The 15,408-nt window shown below is 41.4% G+C and overlaps 1 protein-coding gene across 1 annotated transcript in view; it reads left to right on the top strand.

Moving 5' to 3' along the window:
- The window catches only part of ryr3 (ryanodine receptor 3), a 124,680-nt gene that overhangs the window by 64,599 nt on the left and 44,673 nt on the right, over positions 1-15,408 (top strand). The window contains exons 34-45 of the mRNA XM_058057853.2: positions 893-979; positions 2,041-2,267; positions 3,897-4,109; positions 4,174-4,771; positions 6,015-6,215; positions 8,425-8,527; positions 8,631-8,765; positions 9,401-9,674; positions 10,129-10,243; positions 12,810-12,942; positions 13,085-13,188; positions 14,281-14,416. Coding sequence (XP_057913836.2) covers positions 893-979; positions 2,041-2,267; positions 3,897-4,109; positions 4,174-4,771; positions 6,015-6,215; positions 8,425-8,527; positions 8,631-8,765; positions 9,401-9,674; positions 10,129-10,243; positions 12,810-12,942; positions 13,085-13,188; positions 14,281-14,416 — 2,326 coding nt within the window. The remainder of the gene's footprint in view (positions 1-892; positions 980-2,040; positions 2,268-3,896; positions 4,110-4,173; positions 4,772-6,014; positions 6,216-8,424; positions 8,528-8,630; positions 8,766-9,400; positions 9,675-10,128; positions 10,244-12,809; positions 12,943-13,084; positions 13,189-14,280; positions 14,417-15,408) is intronic.

Genomic DNA, 15,408 nt, shown 5'->3' with positions numbered 1-15,408 from the left:
AAAGCGGTAGAAAATGAATGAATGAATGAATGAACATGATGTGATACATGTTATAAACACCAATTCCATAACTTTACAGAGCGAAAGATGACTTTCGTGTATCGTTTTGCCTCGTGAGCTGGTTGTCTCGTGACATCCCTACTGTGCTGCAATAACGTACATTTATACAAAAATGGCACTGCCATTTCTTCAAAATGCTTGAGTGATGCTCTGTAAAATCTTAATAATAATAATATTAATACATCGCTGTACAGAAGATAAAAAAATGCCAATATAAAATACAAGATAAAAGACAACATACAATAAATAAGAATATACAATAAATAGGGGGAGGGGGGACCATGTGAAGCAGTTAAAGAGAAATAGGCAAGTTTGAACAGATGAGTTTTGAGTTTGGATTTGAAGATGGGAAGGGTGGTAGAGTTACGGCGGTCTGGTGGCAATGAGTTCTTGATGGTCCTTAGACCCATTCGTATTTAACAAACACATTCACACACTTTGTCTTAGCTTAAAATAAACACATTTAAACTGCAATAAATTCCTCCTTGCAGAACCTTTCTGCAGCTGAATCCCAATGTACTTTCAATAGAACAGGTCTGCTCAGTAGGTCTCTCCTAACCTCATTCAGCTTTTTATTCTGCCTAGATATTGTCCTGATGCATTGGGAGTGTTATCTTGTCGCCAGTATCTCACCAAAGTGAATACGGCTTCCTCATCTGAGGCTGCATGAGTGCTGCAGTTCATTCAAGGAAACGTTCCATCATACGTATACTGTGGCTTTCTTAAGCCCTTTTGTTCAAAAAATGGATGTTTTCTGTGTGCTGTTAGGTACCAGGCCACGAGAGTTGAATGGCTGATCTGCAGTTGAAAGGCATTTTTTTCTTCTTTCCAGGTGGAGCCAAATACCAAGCTGTTCCCTGCTGTGTTTGTACGGCCCACCAGTGCAAACCTCTTTCAGTTTGAATTTGTGAAGATAAAGGTTTGTATCTCACATGCAATACTTTCGGTACCATCAGCCACGTTTACATTAGTTTTTCTTTTTCCGAATGGAATTTTTCCGAATGACCTTTGACTTCCCCAAGTTTTTCTTTCACTTGTTGAAATAACTCCGTATTGCCAGTTTTTTGTTCATCCGGTCTTGAAATTAATTTGGATAAAAAACAAACTTTCCGCAGCAGTCCAGTGCCGATTGCTCGCCTCCATTTTTAAAACTGCGCTGAAAGAACGGCTAAATTTCAACTCAATCTTGCTAAAATGTTATAATTAAACTCGGGACATGTTTTATATAGATATATATTTTCTTTTTTAATGAAAGTGGACTTGTGAATAAAATATAGAAGGGTTTAGATTCTGTTCCACAGAATGGCGCTAATGCACACGAAAGCTGCTTTTCAACCGCCAATAATCAACAGACGAAGAACGAAGAAGAACGCACCCTGGCAACTTTCCGTTTGAGCGGGTACAAGATACCTCAATCGGATTGGGGAACGGAATATTCCACCCCTGTGAATCCGATTATATATTCATTCGGATTGGCACTTTTCTTCGGAATGAAGTGTATACACATTTCCGTTTGAGCAAATAAACCGAATGCAATTGGAATATTTGGGTCCATGGATACGTGGCTATTGTGAAACCTCTTTGATCGAAAACATTCCGTTCCGGAATTCCGTGTGTCAGGCCCACCTCCAATTTGTTTGGTTGGTGCCATAGAAAACAATGCAAATTGATTCATCTGTTCCAGAGTAAAACTGTCACCATCATACCATTTATTTAACATTTGATGGATATTTGAAGACGTCATTCGCCGTGCTTTTTAATATTCTTAACTTTCATACAAGTGATGATGTGATCATGGCGAATGTGTGTTGTTGGTCTTTTGTGTTGTACTGAGCAGCCCGAACAGAGATGTGTTTTAGCTCTTCTGTGGGGACACCAAAGAAAAAGCAAGATGATATATATTGATATCTCACATGAAAAAGCGATTATTGAAGTGAAATATTCCAACAACAAAGCACAACCTTCTTTCTCTGCTCCCAGGACGCCATGCCGCTCTCCTCTGCTATATTTAAGAGTGAGCACAGGAACCCGGTGCCTCAATGCCCGCCACGGCTGGACGTGCAGACCATCGTGTCAGTGCTGTGGAGCCGAGTGCCCAACACCTTCCTCAGTGTGGAGACGGCGCGGGTCAGCGAGAGACACGGCTGGGTGGTGCAATGCCTGGAGCCACTGCAGATGATGGCTGTTCATATACCTGAGGAAAACAGGTGTGGAAAACACCACACAGGAAAACATACACAATTTTGCCATTCTTGGAAGTTTTCAGGGATTGTGTCTCTGTGTGGAAGAAGAAAATGGCTGCCAGTGTGTAAGCAGCTACCTTTTTCTTCAACTTTAAACCTTATATATGGACATGTTCTAATCTTTTGACACCTAATCATTTAAATATTATACTGGCCGCGAGTCAGTGAGGAAACGGGAGCTCTTTCATTGGCAGAAGCCAATCACAAGCTATAGGGAACTCACGGGGTCACCTTAGAAAGAACGCTAAAATCATCACAGAACACTCAAAAAGGTAGGTAAGAAATATACAAGACAAGTACTAATACGAGTTTAGAATAAAACAAATGTTTAAAAAACGGCTTCCCATCATGCATTGCTTGCCAGCGAAGCAGTTCATTGGCCATGGTTGCAGAGGCGCTGCAATGATTAATTCAGCTACCTGTTTCCACCAGAGACTCTTACCTGGTCCTTACGGACTCATGTGTAGCAAAGTATGCTATTGTATGACATGGCCATGGGCTGCATGGCGACCGAGTGGTTGGCGTGCAGGCTACACAGCTAGGAGACCTGAGTTCGATTCCACCCACGGGCATCTCTGTGTGGAGTTTGCATGTTCTCCCCGTTTTTTTGGCCACTCCTAATTGTCCATAGGTATGAATGTGAGTGTGAATGGTTGTTTGTCTATATGTGCCCTGTGATTGGCTGGCCACCAGTCCAGGGTGTACCCCGCCTCTCACCCGAAGACAGCTGGGATAGGCTCCAGCACACCTAGGAGAAAATGAATGAATGACGTGGACATTGGTGGTTTTTTGATTTAAGTCATTACGAAAAAGAAAAAAACTAAATACACAATAATGTACTACTTAATTATACCACAATAATGTACTACAGAAATTTTGTAATGTATTTCACTGAATGTGTCAGCACATTTTATTTTCTTTCTTTTAAGTCTTTTCTTTAAACTATACATGCTTACATGTGCAAAGTGCATACTTAAATAACTGAATGAAATGAGTTGAGGCAGCACGGTGGAGTGGTCGAGTGGTCAGCGCGCAGACCTCACAGCTAGGAGACCAGGGTTCAATTCCACCCTCGGCCATCTCTGTGTGGAGTTTGCATGTTCTCCCCGTGCATGCGTGGGTTTTCTCCGGGTACTCCGGTTTCCTCCCACATTCCAAAAACATGCTAGGTTAATTGGCCACTCCAAATTGTCCATAGGTATGAATGTGAGTGTGAATGGTTGTTTGTCTATATGTGCCCTGTGATTGGCTGGCCACCAGTCCAGGGTGTACCCCGCCTCTCGCCCGAAGACAGCTGGGATAGGCTCCAGCACCCCCCGCGACCCTCGTGAGGAGAAAGCGATAGAAAATGAATGAAATGAGTTGAAAAATAAATAGTTTTTGAGTCCTGACTCCCCAGTTAAGAACTGATGAAGAGTGTTAAGAAAAATGGCATCCAAACAAGATAACCTGTTTCGATACCGCTTATTACATGGGAAGGCTTGAGCAATATTATCTTGAATCGATCACCAGTCAATCAGTGAATTGTATATAATCATATTTATCATATTTGTGCACCTGATTTCTTCTCTCCTCTCATTCTGCTTCTTTCAGGTGTTTGGACATCCTGGAGTTGTCGGAGCACGAAGATTTAAGGAAGTTCCACTACCACACTCTAAAGCTATACTGTGCCCTGTGTGCCCTTGGCAACACTCGCGTGGCCCACGCCCTCTGCAGCCACTTGGACCAATCGCAGCTCCTGTACACCATCGACAATCAGTACCTCTCTGGCATGCTACGTGAAGGCTTCTACAACGTCCTTATCAGGTTTGTTAGTAGACGAGCTTATTGTGGAGCACTGCCAGGCACTGATTGGGATTCCCGCTTTCAGCATTCATCTGGAAACGGCAAAGGAGGCTCGCCTAATGATGAACAATGAGTTCATCATTCCCGTGACAGACGAGACGCGCTCCATCAGGCTCTTTCCTGATGATTCCAAGAAGCACTCCCTACCTGGCGTAGGGCTGAGCACATCCCTGAAGCCTCGGGTTAACTTCTCTCCCGCTTGTATCATCGGCACCAAGCGTCAGCAGTATCTTCACAGCCCCCAGATACCCCTGGGCATTCTAAAGGAGAAGGCCATCAGCATGCTTGCTGAGGCCGTGCAGGGCGGCGGCATCCATATAAGAGACCCAGTGGGAGGGAGCGTGGAGTACCAGTTTGTCCCCATCCTCAAGCTGATAGGAACACTCTTGATCATGGGGGTGCTAAACGGCGAGGAGGTGAGACTGATTCTTCTCCTCATTGATCCCAATGTTTTCGGGGAGGCTGAGGAGGCGCAAGGGGCTGAGGTGGCCATCGCTGGAGATGAAGATTTGAGCAAGAATGAGGAGAAGGTTGTGGAGGCAGGAGAAGAAGAGACGAAGGAGAGCAAGCCGGTGGTCAGGGGTCTTCTGGAGAAGTCTTTGCCCGAGTCTGTCAAGCGGCAGGTGAGGCAATATAACCCACAGTCTATAGATCAGGGGTCTCAAACATGCGGGCCAAATGTGGCTTTTAACTTAATAGGGCTTAATATTTTATAGTCATGACATCATCGACGTCACAATATATATTTTTTGTTATGTATATATATATTATATATGTTATGATATTTTTATAATATAAATTATTTTTAATATTTATATAAATAATTATAATTAATATTTTTATAATATTTTTTTTGTGCAAACTTAAAACTTTTGAAAATGTATCTAAAATATTGTGTAATGTCTAAACATAATTGTAGAGTTCTGAAAGCTTATCAGGGTTTAGAGCAGGGGTCTCAAACACGCGGCCCGTGGGCCAAATGTGGCCCGCAGGACACTAGTTTGAGGCCCCCACCTTGATATGAAAGTTTAATGTTAGTGCGGCCCGCACAAGTTTGATATGGATGCTGTATGGTATCATGTACCCAGAAAAAATTATTACGTTTGATTAATGTTCATGTTAAAGGTTAAATAACTGTTAATAGTTATCCTCCCTATCCGTGTGGAAGTGGTAAGTTTTTGGATATTTAAGTTTAAAGGAAATAACTTGAAGGCTACCGTTTTGCGAGTTAGCATGTGTCTCAAGACCCTGCAGTTGCGCAATATGTTGTAAATAAAAAGAGTATAAATGTGACTATAGTCGTGTTTTGTCATGTCTACAGGGCTCTAATAATGCTTTGTTCATTTTAAACTGAAAAAAATAATTTGTCTACCCACCAACTATATGTGGTTTATTAAGTTTTTATTATTTGCCGTTTTATTATTATTATATTTATTTATTACTGATTGATTGATTTTCTTTATTCTTGATTTGTTTATTTATTTTTCATCTTATTTTATGTAGAAAAATAAAAAGTAAGATATTTGAGAACAGTGGAATGTTTTATCAGAGCTTTTCTTGTAGAAAATCGGAACCAAAGCAAAGTTTTTTAAAAAATTTTTGTTTTTAATAAATGCATTTTTTTTTGTTTTTTTGGAAAACCTGATGCGGCCCAGTCTCACCCAGACCCTAGCTCCAGTGGCCCCCAAGTAAATAGAGTTTGAGACCCCTGCTATAGATAGTTTCAAAGACTGTTTGTATTCTATCAAGACGCTGTCCATAGTGATCTAAAAGATCTTGTCCATTATTCTCAAACTGTGCTACAGGTATCACAGGTAGCCGATATTAGCTGTTCTAGTCCTTAAATACCTTTCTCTTCTTTTCCAGATGTGCAAGCTGCTGCATTACTTCTGCGACTGCGAGCTGAAGCACCGCATCGAGACCATCGTGTCCTTCTCGGACAACTTTGTCTCCAAGCTGCAATACAACCAGAAGTTCCGCTACAACGAGCTCATGCAGGCGCTCAACATGTCCGCCGCTGTCACCGCCAAGAAGACCAAAGAGTTCCGCTCACCGCCTCAGGAGCAGGTACAACACAAGAGTTGAAGCAGCTCCTTTACAGAAACATAAATGGGAGATAGCAGACACATTTAAATCCACCAAACTTCCTGAACTTCATTTGTATTCCTAGAGAATATGTTGGACTCCAGTGAGTGAGTCAGTTGAGTGAGAGCCTGGAAATTTGCATAAGAAAAAATGCTATTTGTCCCCCAAAGGTTAGAAATTCACAGTGCAGACCAGAATGACTAATTAAAGGAACACATGGGAAGTGTTCAGATGGATTGTATCCGTTGGTGACGTCCTCGACTGTCTGGTGTGATGTAATAAAATACGTTTTCGTTCCACCTGTTCTCTATAACCTCAGAAGTCGAAAAATTTGACTTTGTTCCTCTATTCGTTCATACAGAAAAGCGACAAAAGACAACTTTAGTGCAGCTACAGAAATGTGTATTTGCGGCCCCTATAGTTTGTGCTCAAAATGCCTGGTCGGTCATTCTACCATACATGTGAAGATCGATATCGTAAACGTTGTATAATCATTAATCATGTAGCTAGTGACTTATGGGTCCCATTTTGCTTGATGTCGTTCAATGAACTTTAGTCTGATTTTTCAGACGTCATTCAACCAAACACACTAAAGTTCCAGTGGGTGTTTTGTAGAGCGCATCGAGCTGTGTGAGAAATTTCAAGTCTAACATATGGAGGTCAAGCTTTGGGATTTAATAACAGCGCCACCATGTTGTGTGTTGATCACCAAAATAATGATCCGTATTTAGCAGAATGTTTACACTACTCTGTGCTGCCATTCAGAAGTAAAGGGTAGTTTAACAAACTTAATTGTCTCACATGACTTTGTTTATTTGCAAGATTTGGTTTTGCCTTTCTAGAGCCCAATATTGAACGAATGTGAGAGCTAATTGCAGGATTACAGCCGTTGCCCCACATTTATCGAGCCAAACGGTTGTTAAAGGCAGCATTAAGGGAACTGAAGAAGCCAATGCAGTTAAATAAGTAGCTCATAAATAGTGAATAGCCCTGAAGTGCAAATATTCTTCTGTGTAATGGCGGCTTATGTGTAAAATAGCCCTTCCGTGTCAATGTACAATTGTACAAGCCTTGACAAGAGTTAAACATTATTAAAAATACATGCTTGTTAATTTTCTATCAAACTGGCTTCTTCTGTTACCTGAATGACATTCAGTGTTTATTCGGCTCATGGATTTGTAGTCAATGACACAGTTTGACAAGCATCTCTCTCCGGAAAGAAAACAAAATCATTGTTCTCACCATGTTCTGTAGTGTCTGCACTTTCTGTGATGTTCCAACACATGCCAATTAGCTCGAGCTGACACTGTGATACCTGAAATACAAGTTGGTAAACAGCAAGTCAAGCCTGCTAAAATACAGCAGTAACTTTCTTGTTCACGCCATGTGTTATAGTACTTTTCTTGAACACAACTCCAGGCTGCACGGCGGTCAAGTGGTTAATGCGCAGACCTCACAGCTAGGAGACCAAGGTTCAATTCCACCCTCGGCCATCTCTGTGTGGAGTTTGCATGTTCTCCCCGTGAATGTGTGGGTTTTCTCCGGGTACTCCGGTTTCCTCCCACATTCCAAAAACATTCATTCATTCATTTTCTACCGCTTTTTCCTCACGAGGGTCGCGGGGGTGCTGGAGCCTATCCCAGCTGTCTTCAGGCGAGAGGCGGGGTACACCCTGGACTGGTGGCCAGCCAATCACAGGGCACATATAGACAAACAACCATTCACACTCACATTCATACCTATGGACAATTTGGAGTGGCCAATTAACCTAGCATGTTTTTGGAATGTGGGAGGAAACCGGAGTACCCGGAGAAAACCCATGCATGCACCGGGAGAACATGCAAACTCCACACAGAGATGCCGAGGTTGATACTGAGGGTGGAATTGAACCCTGGTTTCCTAGCAGTGATGTATGCGCGCTAACCACTCGACCCACCGTGCAGCTCCATTCCAAAAACATGCTAGGTTAATTGGCCACTCCAAATTGTCCATAGGTATGAATGTGAGTGTGAATGGTTGTTTGTCTATATGTGCCCTGTGATTGGCTGGCCACCAGTCCAGGGTGTACCCCGCCTCTCGCCCAAAGACAGCTGGGATAGGCTCCAGCACCCCCGCGACCCTTGTGAGGAAAAAGCAGTAGAAAATGAATAAATGAATGAATAATACAACTTTTTTTCTCGGTTTCCTGCAGATCAACATCCTGTTGAACTTCACCGCTGGTGATGACTGCCCCTGCCCTGAGGAGCTCCAGGAAGAACTTAATGTCTTCCATGAAGAACTGCAACTGCACTGTGGTGAGTCCATTGACACAGACGGTTCTGGCGTCCACTTTACCTTAACTTAGCGTTTATGCTCCACATAGGGTACATGTATGTAAATATAGTCTCTCCTTTGCAGGAATCCCCGTGGAGGAGGATGAGGAAGAGCAGGACACTTCGATTAAAGGTCGTCTCCTGGCCTTGCTGTATAAGATCAAGGGTCCGCCCCAGAAGACAGAGGAGGAACCCACAGAGAAAGAACAGGCTGCCCCCAGTGAGTCAGTCAAATTGTGTGGGAGCTGTGAATTAGAATAATGATGGATGAACTCAAGGAAAGAAGGACGCTGCTACTTTGACAGCTTCAGCTTGAGTCCCTTTTGCCAAGAGCAATTTGAATGTTCTGCTTGCTATAAAAGAAGACTAATGGACATCCTTTGTAAGACACTCGCTTATAAATTATTAATGCCAGACTCCCATCTGCACTGAATGATTGAACAGTGTCAAAAGTGGAACAGAGGTGTCATTTGGAATGTCTCAATGACATATTGGACTTACATACTTTAAAAAAAACATGATTTTCAGCTTATATTGAAGTGCTTGTGTTTAATCAAGTGTCTTGTACGTATATTAATGTCACGTCAATCAAAGCACAGAATGAATCACTGCAAATTCATTCATTCATGTCATTTACTCATCTTTGTCTCTTGTGAACTGAATGTCTTGGATTTGGAAATGTGGTTCCTTACCAGGACCGTCTATATTTTAAAAAGATGCAAAAAAAGATGTATTGCAATGACATTGCTTGGAACAGAAGCCATTTCCTTGACCTTTGGGGTAAAAATCAACTCGCAAAGCGCAATAAAAGTCAAATATTCAGTACATGATGTTCTTCTTCTTTTACCTCCTCAGCTAACCTGAAGGAACTCATCTCCCAGACTATAAGCAGCTGGGCACAGGAGGCCCACATCCAGGATCCTGAACTGGTCCGAGTGATGTTCAGCCTGCTCAGGAGGCAGTATGACGGCATTGGGGAACTGCTCCGAGCAATGAAGAAGTCTTACACCATCAGTGCTGCATCCGTGCAGGATGCCATAAACCTGCTGGCCTCACTGGGTCAGATCAGGTCTCTGCTGTCAGTGCGTATGGGCAAGGAAGAGGAGAAGCTCATGATCGACGGACTGGGGTAGGATTCCGAAAAAACTGCTCTCTTTTTTTTTTATACAGAGCAAGCATGTGTACTCTTTGTTGCAGTCTTCGATTAGCGTTTGTGTAGCAAGTACTTAAAAGCAGCAGAGCCCCCTGTCATGAAGATAGTCCTTGACTCTTTTTTTTTTGTAGGGAAAGCTCCTGTTACACAGGAGATGATTTAATGAGCATTTTTAAAGTAGAGTAGAGTCAGCCTGTTATATAGAATCTTTGTCTTGTGTTTTTCTAGTAGGTCCTTTAAAAAAAGCAGAGTGGTGCTTCCATATAGAGGATCTTTAACTGGTATTCTGAAGTACTACAGGGCCTTAAAAAACAGTAGAACATATATTTGGTATATAACATAATGCTTTGAGAAACAGTATATAGTACATGAGAAGTACATTATAGTACATTATAAACTGACCTTCACAACTAATCTGTTTTGTCTTTAGGGACATTATGAACAATAAAGTTTTCTACCAACATCCAAACCTCATGAGAGTGCTGGGCATGCATGAGACGGTAATGCAGGTCATGGTCAACGTGCTCGGTGGAGACAAGTCACAGGTTGGTTTGCATTCAACTAGAATAAATGTGATAGTTTAATCCAGGGGTCTCAAACTCACGGGCCCACGGGCCGCATTGGGCTAAATAAAAAGTAAGATATTTGAGAACAGTGGAATGTTTTATCAGAGCTTTTATTGTAGAAAATTGGAACCAAAGCAAAGTTTATTCATTTTTCTGTTTTTAATAAATGCATTTTTTTTTTTACACAATAATGTGTTATTATTGTGGGGTTACACAATAATGCATCTCAGGCAGGGTGATGTTGGTTCAATGTGGGACCCACTGGCTTTTCTGACTGGTCACATATGTTGGGTAAAAAAACCTGCTGTAACATGGAATAACCAGCCACAACATTAGGAACACCATCTCATGATATCCAATATTTGTGTCAAACTCCGACACGCCGCCCTCATGAATGATCATTTAAGACAGGGGTCTCAAACATGTGGCCCGCAGGACGCTAGTTTAGGCCCCCGTCTTGATATGAAAGTTTAATGTTAGTGCGGCCCGCGCAAGTTTGATGCTGTATGGTATCATGTACCCAGAAAAAATTATTACGTTTGATTAATGTTCATGTTAAAGGTTAAATAACTGTTAATAGTTATCCTCCCTATCCATGTGGAAGTGGTACGTTTTTGGCTTTTTAAGTTTAAAGGAAATAACTTGAAGGCTACCGTTTAGGTCACTAGCTCTCTAGTTTGCGAGTTAGCATGTGTCTCAAGACCCTGCAGTTGCGCAATATGTTGTAAATAAAAAGAGTATAAATGTGACTATAGTCGTGTTTTGTCATGTCTACATTTTCTTTATTCTTGATTTGTTTATTTATTTTTCATCTTATTTTGTGTAGAAAAATAAAAATTAAGATATTTGAGAACAGTGGAATGTTTTATCAGAGCTTTTATTGTAGAAAATCTGAACCAAAGTAAAGTTTATTCATTTTTCTGTTTTTAATAAATGCGTTTTTTTTTTTTTTTTTTTTTTTGGAAAACCTGATGCGGCCCAGTCGCAAATTGAGTTTGAGACCCCTGATTTAAGATGATCAGTGAGCAGATGGAATCGGTGTACCGGACGAGAAGCGAGCAGTCTTGAAGTGGTGTCTATATAATCCACACTGTTTGCCTCTCGAAATTCCAGTACGGATTTATGATAATTTATTCACTCGCTGCAAGTTTTGAGGCCGGATTGAGCCTCAATAGCGCACAACTAGTATGCTGCATTTAATGCAAGCCGAACAAACTGGGAAATTAAATCTCAGTAGAACATGAAGACATAGCGTGGGCTCTCTCACAGTAACATACGTACGTATGCTGTACATTTGGCAGGTATTTATACATTACCAATTTTACAGAAAATTTTATGTTTTCTGCAGAAAAAAAAAATCAGCCAATATGCAAGGCTGTGGATTTTGCCATTTTTGACCCCAAAAATATTGTTGAGTTATTCTGCAGATACAGGGTTGACAAATAAATGAATCCATAAATCCAATGATAGATTAGATTTGGAAATTCATTATATACTCCATATACCAGGGGTCTCAAACTCGCGGCCCGCAAGACACTAGTTTGAGGCCCCCACCTTGATACTAAAGTTTAATGTTAAAATGACAGCTTAAAGCTGTGTGCACACCGGACACAATTAACATGATTTTGCCCCGCCCATACTGTTACCCTACCCTGTTACCCCGCCCCGTTTTGCTTTGGATTAGCAATGAAGCTAAAGGCTTATGACGCTGGGTACAAATAAATGCAGGAAATGATTTGGAATAAAACGGAAAATACACGTCAAGATAAAGTATCTCATCAAACATGTTGTTAAAGTTACGACGCTGCTCCCAGATGGAACTGAGTACAATGCTAACTTGCTAATTGGGTCAAATTATTAAGTTTCATTCATGTTCATGTTAAAGGTTAAATAACTGTTAATACTGTACATTTCAATCTGAAAAAAATAATCTCTACCAACTGTATGTGGTTTCTTACGTTTTTCTTATTTGCTGTTTTATTATTATTTTACTTATTTATTACTGATTGATTTATTGTCTTTATTCTTAATTTGTTTATTTTATCTTATTTTGTGTATAGAAAAATAAAAATTAAGATATTTGAGAACAGTGGAATGTTTTATCAGATATTTTGGTGTGGGAAAACCGGAACCAAAGTACTGAAAAAGTGTAGGGTGTAGCAGAAGCAAAAGCATTGAAGATAGTTTTTTGATTTTTTGTTTCAGTTTTTAATAAATGCGTTTTGGGTTTTTTTTTTTTTTTTTAAAACCTGATGCGGCCCGGCTTCACCCAGAACCGAGTTCCGGTGGCCCCCAGGTAAATTGAGTTTGAGACCCCTGGTAAATATTTATACTCTTAGTCTATACTCTGCCTTTCTCCCACATCCCCAAAACATGCATGTTAGGTTCATTGGAGACCCCAAATTGTTAATTAGTGTGAATGTGAGTGTTTATGTGTGTCATGTGATTGACCAGTACTCTTTACTCAGCTAGTATAGGCTTCAGTCCAGTTCCAACATCTGTATTTTGGTCCCGATTAAAACCTGTTTTTGCCGTTTATCCACAGGAAATTGCCTTCCCCAAGATGGTTGCGAGCTGTTGTCGCTTTTTGTGCTATTTCTGTCGCATCAGTCGCCAGAACCAGAAAGCCATGTTTGACCACCTGAGCTACCTGCTAGAGAATAGCAGTGTTGGTCTGGGTATGTATTGATTCATGGATCAAGCCGAATGAATACAAGTTGTTAAATGGAATGGTTAACTAATAAGTCATTTTTTAAACCAGTTTTTATCAGGTTTTGCTATGCATAAGAAAGGAATGAAAGGATGTTTTGTGTGTTGTAGCTTCTGAAGCAATGCGGGGCTCCACTCCGCTGGATGTTGCCGCATCATCGGTGATGGACAACAACGGCCTCGCTCTGGCCTTGGAGGAGCCGGATCTAGAAAAGGTTGGTTTCTGTGGTACTAAGAACTCAATAACTGAACAGTAAATAAAAACAAATACACTGTAGTGGTAGGTTACCGGGACATAATTCACCCCGGAGGGGTGGACGCAAGGGACGGGGGTTTTTCCGCTTCCTGTTGTGGTTGAGAGACGGGGCTTTCATGTCTCATGTAGCAAAGAGTGCAAGTTAATTTTTGCAAGAAAAAAGTTTTCTCTCAAATTTGACACTCCGCCTCAGACTCCAGTTCTTTGGCGCTTCAACACTCACTATTAGGCCAATCAAAAAATGTGCCATTGCAAGTAGTCAGTTTTGTTGCACTTTTCAGTTTCTATCTTGTCTGTGAGGCATTTTTATGTACACTTACAGTATATGTGTTACGGGTCCCAGGATATGGCACCACAGTAACAAAATACAGTAATCTGTAAGGACAGATATAGATGGACAGCAGTGAGGACACGGAGCAGCAACATCTTCGTCCAGATTGCGTTAAAACTTATTAAAACTTAATTCATTTCAAGAATTACAATATACAGTATGTATACAATATACAATAATTGGTCACGAGTGTGTGTAGGAGCTCAATAACTACCTTCAATGAACCTACCTGTGAGACAAGGCTGAGGGTCATCTAAACCCAAAATGGCCACCACACAACTGCGTCTGGCCGGACGCTACTAATAAGCTTGTTCTATTTTTTAAAAAAAAGGCTTAACAATATCATATATCATATATCATAATATCATAGATGTGTATATTTTCTTTTTTTTTTGGTGTATGACACATGCTCAACAATGACAAATGAGAAATTATCTTTGGCATAAAACAAATATGCAATTTCTGCGTAATGTTGATGTTCTGCTGTCATTAGAATGAAGTGTAGCAGTTGACCAATCACCAAGGAGATGAATCGTTAGTAAGCAAACCGAGGCCTTGTACCACCCATGCTTTCCCAGGGAACAATGAAGTATGACTTTGTACTGCAAGATAAAGCTTACTCAGCAAATCCATCAAACCAACAGTCAGTGAACGTCACAAAGACGGAGTACACCATTAACGTAGCATAGAGTGAAACTGTGTATCTGTGTGTGTGTGTAGGTGGTGACATACCTGGCAGGATGCGGTCTTCAGAGTTGTGCCATGCTGGTGGCTAAAGGCTACCCAGACCTGGGCTGGAACCCCATAGAGGGAGAGCGCTACTTGTCCTTCTTGAGGTTTGCAGTCTTCTGCAACGGTAAGCAGATGCCAATGTTAATGTACACAGGAATACTGCTCAACAGCTGTACTGCTGGCGTCATATGCTACGTACGTACAGTGCATCCGGAAAGTATTCACAGCGCTTCACTTTTTCTACATTTTGTCATGTTACAGCCTCATTCCAAATTGTATTAAATTAATCTCTTACCTCAAAATTCTACACAAAATACTCCATTATGACAATGTGAAAAAAGGTTTTTTTGACATGTTTTGAATTTATTAAAAATAGAAAAGAAAAAAATCACATTTACATAAGTATTCACAGCCTTTGCCATGAAGCTCAAAATTGAGCTCAGGTGCATCTTTTTTCTACTGATCATCCTTGAGATCTTTCTACAGCTTAATTGGAGTCCACCTGCAGTAAATTCAGTTGATTGGACATGATTTGGAAATATAATAACTGTCTATATAAGGTCCCACAGTTGACTGTGCATGTCAGAGCACAAACACCAAGCATGAAGTCAAAAGAACTGTCTGTAGACCTGCAAGACAGGATTGTCTTGAGGCACAAATCTGGGGAAGGATACAGAAACATTTCTGCTGCTTTGAAGGTCCCAATGAGCACAGTGGCCTCCATTATTCGTAAATGGAAGACGTTTGGAACCACCAGGACTCTTCCTAGAGCTGGCCGGCCTTCTAAACTGAGCGATCGGGGAAGAAGGGCCTTAGTCAGGGAGGTGACCAAGGCCCCGATGGTCACTCTGTCAGAGCTCCAGCGTTCCTCTGTGGAGAGAGGAGAGCCTTCCAGAAGGACAACCATCTCTGCAGCAATCCACCAATCAGGCCTGTATGGTAGAGTGGCCAGACGAAAGCCACTCCTTAGTAAAAGGAACATGGCAGCCCGTCTGGAATTTGCCAAAAAGCACCTGAATGACTCTCAGACCATGAGAAACAAAATTCTCTGGTCTGATGGCTTTCGTCTGGCCACTCTACCATACAGGCCTGATTGGTGGATTGCTGCAGAGATGG

This window comes from Doryrhamphus excisus, linkage group LG19 (genome assembly GCF_037039965.1).
Source record: "Doryrhamphus excisus strain RoL-2023G ecotype Guam linkage group LG19, RoL_Dexc_Guam_v1.1, whole genome shotgun sequence".
NCBI lineage: Eukaryota > Metazoa > Chordata > Actinopteri > Syngnathiformes > Syngnathidae > Doryrhamphus > Doryrhamphus excisus.
This window is presented reverse-complemented; position numbering and strand designations above follow the sequence as displayed.